Raw genomic sequence first — 8,988 nt, forward strand, 5'->3', positions numbered from 1 at the left:
GATGGATGGATGGATGGATGGATGGATGGATGGATGGATGGATGGATGGATGGATGGATGGATGGATGGATGGATGGATGGATGGATGGATGGATGGATGGATGGATGGATGGATGGATGGATGGATGGATGGATGGATGGATGGATGGATGGATGGATGGATGGATGGATGGATGGATGGATGGATGGATGGATGGATGGATGGATGGATGGATGGATGGATGGATGGATGGATGGATGGATGGATGGATGGATGGATGGATGGATGGATGGATGGATGGATGGATGGATGGATGGATGGATGGATGGATGGATGGATGGATGGATGGATGGATGGATGGATGGATGGATGGATGGATGGATGGATGGATGGATGGATGGATGGATGGATGGATAGATAGATAGATGGATGGATGGATGGATGGATGGATGGATGGATGGATGGATGGATGGATGGCTGGAGGTGTCTTACTCTATCTTCTTGAACCTCTCTCGTCCAGCAGCCACGTACTGCTCTCCGCTGCGCAGGTGCTCCAGGGTCTGGACGCGGTGTCCGGCTTTGGGTGTGTAGATGCTCCGCACCGCGCCGAACGGAGCCCTCACGCCGCCAGTCACCTCCCGCAGAAGCGTGTCGAAGGTCGAAACCCGCTTCGAGTTAATCACCAAACGCCTGGGCTCGTAATACGGATCCCCATTGCGATAGAAGTAGATATTTTTCACCTCGGGTTGAGACAGAAAGTGTGGCTTCTCCGCACTCATGGCCAGCAGAGGTGAAGCTAGCGATGGAGAGTCAGATATATCTCCAGAGCAGAGCAGCGCATCTGAGCCGCATGGTCCAAACGACACAGACACACGTTTGATTAACACACCAACACGATTTTAAGCCAAGCAAAAGTGGAAACGGTGGATTTTGCGCGAATAAAGCTTTCCAGCATGTTCATATCATGATGAAAAAGAGAAAGATGCAGCGCACTGAAAGCGATGGTCATCGGTTTCTATAGAGACATTACAATCTTAAAGCCCGCTGATACCACTCTACACTAACTCCAGAGACTCCGTGTATGGCAAGCTGCTTTAACATTTAGCCTTTACCCAGCTAACAATTTTTGGTTCTCAGAACGTTCCCAGAACAGCTTTCTTTTTTCTTCGTATAACGTTATTATAACGTTGCCTTTACGTTATTATAGCGTTTCCCCTACCTCTTTACTCTGATATGATCACCCCGTTATATGTCAGTAATCATCCAGCACACTCGTGACCCAGTATAAGCGGCATGGATGCCTTTATGTTATCACTCTATGCTTAACCCTGACTCCATATTATAATGTAAAACGTGTTTTGATTGATCTAATTTCTGTATTTTAATAAAGGCTGCATTAAACGAATTTCAGGGCTCTGTCATTACACAAAAACATCTGCAATGTTTTCATTGGAAATATAGTTTTACAGGGTTATAACAATAACCTGAGAATAACCATTAGGGAACGTTCTCTGTAAGATATTTTAGGTTATTTAATAATAACCTCCATGCAATGTTCTGGGAACGTTATTTTATGGTTAAAAAAAATAATAAATAAATAAAAAGAACGTTCCCCTAACGGTAGTATTTGGTTCCCAAAAAAATAACCAAACGGGAACCAAAAACTAACGTTAGGGGAACGTTCTGTGTTTGCTGGGTAGCTTGCCTTAATACAATCGTCATATTTTTGTTCCTAGTATTCCAAAAGTTAGGATTTTAGCAAGCTTGATAATAACTTTATTTGACAGTAGCACTTATTCCTGTGAAAGTCCTTTTCCGCAAAGGAATTAGAAAAAATTAAAAATAAATAATAATAATAATAATAATAATAATAATAATAATAATAATAATAATAATAATAATAATAATATATAAACTCAATGTTTTGAATTCTTGCAATCTGCGTGATGGTTCAGTAATGACTTGCGTTAAATAACGTAGTGCAGTGTTCACAGCATGTACAATCTTAGCAGAAAAAAAACATGTTTACAGCCTGGTACAAAAAGTGGTTTTGGTCTAGATAGCTAATTTTGCCCTTCATGATAACTGTGAGGAGAGTGAATTTTTTTATAACTCATCCGTTTAAATTATATTAAGTCTTAAAGTTTTGCATAATTAAGGGCGTGGCCACTTGAGTGACAGGCGGATTGCCGCTGCTGACACCGCCGTCGACCTAGGTGGGCGTGGCTTCAGCAACCTGCTCCCGCCTCTTTGCCCATTTTAGGTTATCCGGGAGTGACGCGCTGCCAAGATGGCGACGGCCGGCTCCGCCCACTTTTGAGCTTCAAAAAACGCTCTTCAGAAACCTACTGAGAAAGTGAAAGTGAAGAGAAAGAGCACGAGAAAGTGCATGACAAAGTAAGTTACTTCGATGTATATCGTTAATTAGATTGTTACAGTGTACCACAATTGTGTTAACTTTGACAGTGTTTATGATGTATATTTCTCAGTTTATTTCCTTTTATCAGTGCACTTTACACAGTTGTTTATGATAGAGTTTGTGATATATTGAGTCATTGGTTATATTTAGAAAATGTATATTTATCTCTGTTATTTTATGTATTTCAGAAACTACCTCAAATATACTAACGTGTATATGGTCAAATCTTGTGCAATAAACAGTCAGACTCAATACGATGACAAGAGTTCTGCAGCGGTCAATAACTATTACCCAGCATTCAGTGGGGCAATCCCCAATACTCAGAATTTGTTTTTTGTTTTTTTGCACTTCCAAGTTTACATCTCACAATTCTGCATTTAGTTTTTTTGTTTGTTTTTGCCACAGAATTAAAAAAAAAAAAAAAAAATCTGACTTTTCTTCTTAGCATTGCAAGTTTATATCTAGCTAAAAACTCCCAATTCCGAGTTAATATCTTACTATTATGATTTTATATCTCACAGTTATACGAGTTTATCTATAGTTTATATCTTGAAATTATGTCAGAATTGTGAGAACTTAGAATTGCAAGGAAGAAAAAAGTCAGAATTGTCAGATAAAAAGTCTCAATTACATGTAATTGTTTATATGTTTATTTTTATTCTGTGGCAGAAATGGGCTGCTATATAAATCAGCTCATGGAAGAGAAGAGTTTTCATGTCTTTACTAGTACTTATTTTTAAGATACTGTACTAGTAATGAGACACTAGTATTTATTCGAATTGCTGCTAGTAACATTTCACTAGATATAAATTGTACTCGTCATATCAGCATAGGTGTTTTAAAGTTCAGTTTTACTAGTAACTAGTAGTAAAGCACCAGTGTTGTAGTACTTGAGTCCAGACAAGTCTGCACTCACAGTCCAGTGCATCTCAAATCAAAGCCACTGAGTTCAAGACCATGTTATATTATATTTTAATTCCCAGTCTGACCAGATCAAAAGTGTTCAGACCCAAACTCTTTAAAACCAGCTAGCAGACTAACTCTGGAGGACCACCTAAGACTAGCAAACCAGTCTGTTAAATGCTGGTTTATACATTTATTTTGTTAGAAGAATAAGTACTTACAGTGAAATTACTGGTCAAATATCTCACTTTTGGATGACTTACTGGTACTAGTACTCAAGCTTAGAAATGACTAGACTTGCCATGCTGAGTATTTTCCAGTAAATGTGATTTTACAGTATTCACCATCAGAAATGACCTTTTTAGTGCTTTCCATCCAGACGTTCATGTATGTCCCCCGATGAATGAGGATGTATACATCACCCAATAGAGTAAACCTGAGTCTTCATTCAATCTAATTGGACACCAAGGAGTTCATGTGGAAGTACAGCCCCTCTGATGCTCTAACCTTGGAACAAAAAACATGTTTGTTTTGTGTGTTGCATAACAACTGCCTATTAAATGCCTTGACCATTTGCAAGATTAGTGGAAAGGGAAAGCAGCCTTGAAAATTTGGTTAATTAGTGCATCTCTGCACACAGCATTTTCACATGTAGAAGAGAGCCACTAAGCAGATGCCCTCATCTTGAACAACTTACAAAACATGTTTGACTCATTTTGGTGTTCCACCTCCAATTATTAAGAAATCAGAAGTCAGAAAGAGCTTTATTAACAAGTATGTTTACACATACAAGGAATTTGACTTGGCGACAGGAGCTTCCAATGCAGAAGAAAGCATGGACATAATGTAAATATACATGATAGTGCAGACATACATAGGAATTACACAGTAGAGATGTGAAATAGCTGTTTGCTATCAGCTATTTCTAGCTAATTTAACCCATAAACATGAGCTTTTTGGTATGAATGATTGTATATAGGTTCAGTGATGTTGAATAATATTTCTGACTCTGAAAATAAAAAAATCAAAACCAGTTGATTTAGATATGACTATTTTAGGTTAGTTTTTTTTTTCTTCAGTGAAGGAATAAAGGCTACACAAGTTTGAAACAACATGAGGGTGAGTAAAGGATGACAGAATTAAAAAAAAAATCACCTCCAATGTAAACATTTACAGCGCGCTAATCCAGAGGCCGCTGCAAATACCAGAAGTGATAAAACTACAGCCGCACACACTTCCTCGTCCAACAACAGTGGCCACAAAAAAATCAGCTCCACAGTTCCTTCATCACTCATGAATTCTCATACGTATGTTCCTCCACTCCCCAGGCAAGAACCAACTATCCCAACTTACTCTTTTCTACTTCCATTCCTCATCCACCTCCTTGACAATTTCCTTGTCATTTCACAAAATCATTCTCCTGCAGCTTTTCTAGATGCTAACCATTGCAGCAAGCGTGATTTGCTTTCTCTCCTAGGCCACCTAAATTACGCTATGTGCATACTTCCCCAAGGCCGGCCTTTCATTTCTCACCTGCTAACTCTCGCTAGCTCAGCCTCAAGTCAAAAACATCCTCTTTCACTGCGATAATTTTGCCACTGTCCACTGTATCAACAAAGGCCATTCTCATGCTTCTAAATTCATGCACTTTCTAAGAAGTCTAATTTGGATCTCTGCCTGTCACCAATTCGTCATTAAAGCTGAACATATTCCCGGTCACCAAAATCAAATCGCTGACGCATTATCTCGTTTTCTTTTTCAGAAATTCAAAACCTTGGCTCCGGAAGCAGACTCCAACCCAGCTCCAGTTCCTCTTTATTCAGAACACTTATTGCTGTAGACCACCCCCTCAGACACCTCCATACCCTATTTACCAATACCATATTACAAGCTGTTTCTCCCAGAGCACTCCAAACCTACTGGACAGCTTGGTGTTCCACAGAGCTCACAACAGGTTTTTTCCTGAGTTTTCCCTCCTCTCAATATCCTCCTTCATCAGTTACCTCAATCATATCAATTCAATTAAACCAGGATCAATCAAAGTCTACCTCAGTGGCATTCATTTCTTTTTCAAGCTCATCCATGGTCAACAGTGACCCAACATTTCAAACCCTCAGATATCTCTCCTCATCAAAGGTTTACAAAAAAACCAATCTCCCTTGTCCAGACACTAGACAACCCTTAACCATCGAGCTGCTCAGCATATGCCTAACTATTCTCTGCTCAGCTTCTTTTCCCCCCTAAAAAAACAAGAACCCTAGATGCCATGTTCAATTTGGCTTTCTTCGGCTCCCTCAGAGTCTCAGAACTCACCACCAACTCAAACTTCAACTCAGCCATACATCCTAAATTCTCAGTTCAACATCAAAGCAAAAATGATCAACTGAATCTCCATTCAATCTTCATTTTCAATTTGCCAACCCCCGTTCAACCATATCAGTCCATAGCCCTTTTTCTTCACCAGAGGAAATCCCAAAATTACCTCTCCTCTCAAAGCTATTTTTATCGATGATAAAAACCTTCCTGCCTCCAGATATTGGTTTCAAAATAATCTCAAATCCATCCTCAACAGATCCGGCATCCCAACTAAACATTTTTCTTCCCATTCTTTCCGCATAGGGGCAGCCACCATGGGGGGTGGCGCTCATCTGTTGCTTTCATTGACGTTAACTCTGTTAAATTTACATATAGTGCAGGAATTGAATATCAGATTTATATCCGTTTTGCAAAGACACATTTGTGTGGCCAGGTATATATGGAAACGTTTTAACAAATAAGATAGATATCCGATCAGAGAAAACACATGAAGTGACCAAGTGTAAACAGGCCCTAAACTCTGGCTGTGGCTCTCCAGAAAGAGTCTGACAGCCCTGCCTTATAAGTCCCCAAAGAGCCTCTCAGTGAACAGTTCATAAAAGAATGTGTATTGAAATGTAACTTTCTGTATTTTGAAATGCATTTTTTAAATTTAAATAAACTAATGATCTGGGCTGCGTTTCTCGATAACGATTGATCTTAGCGCTTAAGAGCGTTTTCGAGTCATTTAACGAATGTTCGTTAGTTTTTCACGTGCGTTTCACAAGAATGCACTTAACACGATCGCACGCAGCGGTGCTAATTAAGAGTCGCTGTCCATTTGTCAAGTGCTGAAATGTCACCTTGTAGAATGGCTCGTCATTGTCGCACATGCTTGTTGTGATAGCAATCCATCTAATTTCTGATTTCCGTTGCTTCTTATACTTGTGTGAGCGTATATTGAACTTGAATACTACAAAACGTAATCATGGCTGCACTACAGCGATTTTTTCAGATGAGACGACCACGGAGTACACTGTTTACCATACATGCCTTCATCAGGCAGCATCAAAATCCTCTGGATATGCTTGATGATATGGTTGTCATTGACAGATACCGTCTGCCACGAGGAGAAATAGTCAAACTGCTCAATGTCATTGGGCCTCAGCTGATGCATGCTACAAGGAGGAATTTTGTCCGCCGATGTGCAACTCTTAGCTGCTCTGAGATATTATGCAACAGGCAGTTTCCTTCAGGTCCTTGGTGATGGACTTGGACTAAGTAAAGCATCTGTGTCAAGAGCTGTACAAGCAGTCACCTATGCATTGCTTTCACTTGCTGCTGAGCACATCCAATGTCCAGCATCAAGACAGGCCATGTCAGACATACAGGATTATTTTTTAACCCATTACCATACACCACAAGTCATTGGAGTGATTGATGGTACTTTAATCCCCATCAGTACACCAACTGTGGATGGCCATATATATATATATATATATACAGTATATATATATGCCACAAAGGTTGTCCAGCAATCAACTGCCAGGTGATCTGTGATCATAAGTGTTTGATCACAGACATTGTTGCAAGGTGGCCTGGGAGCACACATGACTCATTTATCTTTAGCTACTCATCTGTGGGTCAAGAGGCCCAAAACTCACAGGGACAGTGGAGGCTGCTTGGGGACAGCAGATATCCACCGAGGCCATATCTGTTCACCCCTGTTGCTAATCCTGTCAATAACAGGGAAGCAGATTTCAATGAGACTCACCGTGTTGCCCAAAGTACACGTGTACTCTCCTTGAAATGTCTATATACAGCAGTATACTTTTTCATTCCTTAATTTATTCATGTTCAGTCATGTAATTTGTATTGCATTTCTTCATTCATTATTATTTCTATATTGAATTATGTTTAACGAATAAAAAAAAAACGAATAAAAAAATAAGTAAAAGCAAATGAAAGTCACATTGAAGAGGTGTAAATTTTAGGTGCAATTTGACCTCATAACTTTACGATTTACAGATTTACTATTACTCCAGAGCACTCGTAGATCTTCGAAGATTTTCAAGTACTGCTTAAGCTTACGATGCTTTTGGGAAACGCAGCCCTGTTAAGTATCCTATAACGTTTGTCATTATACCTGGCGAGTCATCTCACAACCACAACATCAGAGTCAAGCGCTTGGTGAAAGTGTGAAGCAGCAGGATAAAGATCAGCTTGAATCTGGAGCTTCAGTTGTGCCAGAAAAAAAGAAAAGAAAAGAAAAAAAAAACACTACTGCGCTACTTTTTCAAACTTATCCCAAGGTATTGATCCGGACTGCACAGAATTTCACAAAAATCATCTAATCACTTTTAAGTTTTGATTCATCTAAGGATTTTGTCAGACACAAACCTTAGATCACAGAGATGTTACATCAGCCCAGGCTCTGTGGACAAATGTGCCTGTATTACTCCAAAAACATACCTACACATGCATTATACGGCAGTTTACAGCTGAAAACTGAAGTTCAAGTACAGAGGTATTGATTCATGACAGTGCAGTAGATGAGTTCAGTGAAGCTGTGTGGAAAGGATACAATGATGTTATTAAACTGCACCAAAAACAATAGAAACAAACCTTGGTCTGTGTTGTTGTATTAGTCAGAAGATCCTTCATGTCTCGTGCTTCTGGCCAGAAAGAAAAACAACCTGCATACGCTTTTAGCTCGACAGTCAGAAAAGACTGTGGTTCAGTGGCTTCAGACACTAAAGTTGGAAAATCGCAAGGCAATCGACAACATGGTTTTAATGCTTCTTGTAAGAAAAGTGCCTCATTTTGGTGCTTTTGTTTTTGACCACGGCTTTCCTCTGATCCATGAACACAGGGAATGTAACTCATTTTATTAAGTTAGTTGGTTAGTTAGTGGATCAGCTGGGACTCCAATCAGTGCTGCACAAAGAGAAATGATGCTTAAGTCATTTAAAATGAAACTACATGTGACCCATTTGTCCTAATGATCTGTACAGCTAATCTGAACAGAGTGTTTTTGCTAACAGGTCTGTAGGGGAACATAGACACCTCTCTAGTGCTCACTTCGCTCTACTGTCTTCCCTTGAGGCTGCATCTTCATATATTGGCTTATTTTCTGCATTTATGAAGAAGTATTTAATAACATCTTTCAGATTTTTATAATCATTGTCTACATAATGTCTTAACGCTGATTTTTAGAACATTGTGATTTAAAACTTGAGTGAACAAAGCACAGCAGTATCATCATTGACCACACGGTGGCGCACTCTGTCAAGCTACAGGGATAGGCTGAGGAATAGAGCAACTCAGTGTAACACATAAACTAAAGAGCATCTTTTCATCTGAATCTGATCTTCAGTCCTGTCTGGTTTTG

At 39.5% G+C, this 8,988-nt stretch overlaps 1 protein-coding gene across 2 annotated transcripts in view; it reads right to left on the bottom strand.

Moving 5' to 3' along the window:
• LOC107564670 (doublecortin domain-containing protein 2) overlaps window positions 1–996 on the bottom strand; it is a 33,445-nt gene extending 32,449 nt beyond the window's left edge. For both annotated transcript variants that reach the window (XM_016249806.1, XM_016249805.1), the window contains exon 1: window positions 473–996. In XM_016249806.1, coding sequence (XP_016105292.1) covers window positions 473–759 — 287 coding nt within the window. In that variant the 5' untranslated portion in view covers window positions 760–996. The remainder of the gene's footprint in view (window positions 1–472) is intronic.
• Window positions 997–8,988: the final 7,992 nt, after the last annotated feature.

The sequence above is a fragment of the Sinocyclocheilus grahami genome, unplaced genomic scaffold (assembly GCF_001515645.1).
Source record: "Sinocyclocheilus grahami isolate Dianchi unplaced genomic scaffold, SAMN03320097.WGS_v1.1 scaffold954.1, whole genome shotgun sequence".
Taxonomy (NCBI): Eukaryota; Metazoa; Chordata; class Actinopteri; order Cypriniformes; family Cyprinidae; genus Sinocyclocheilus; species Sinocyclocheilus grahami.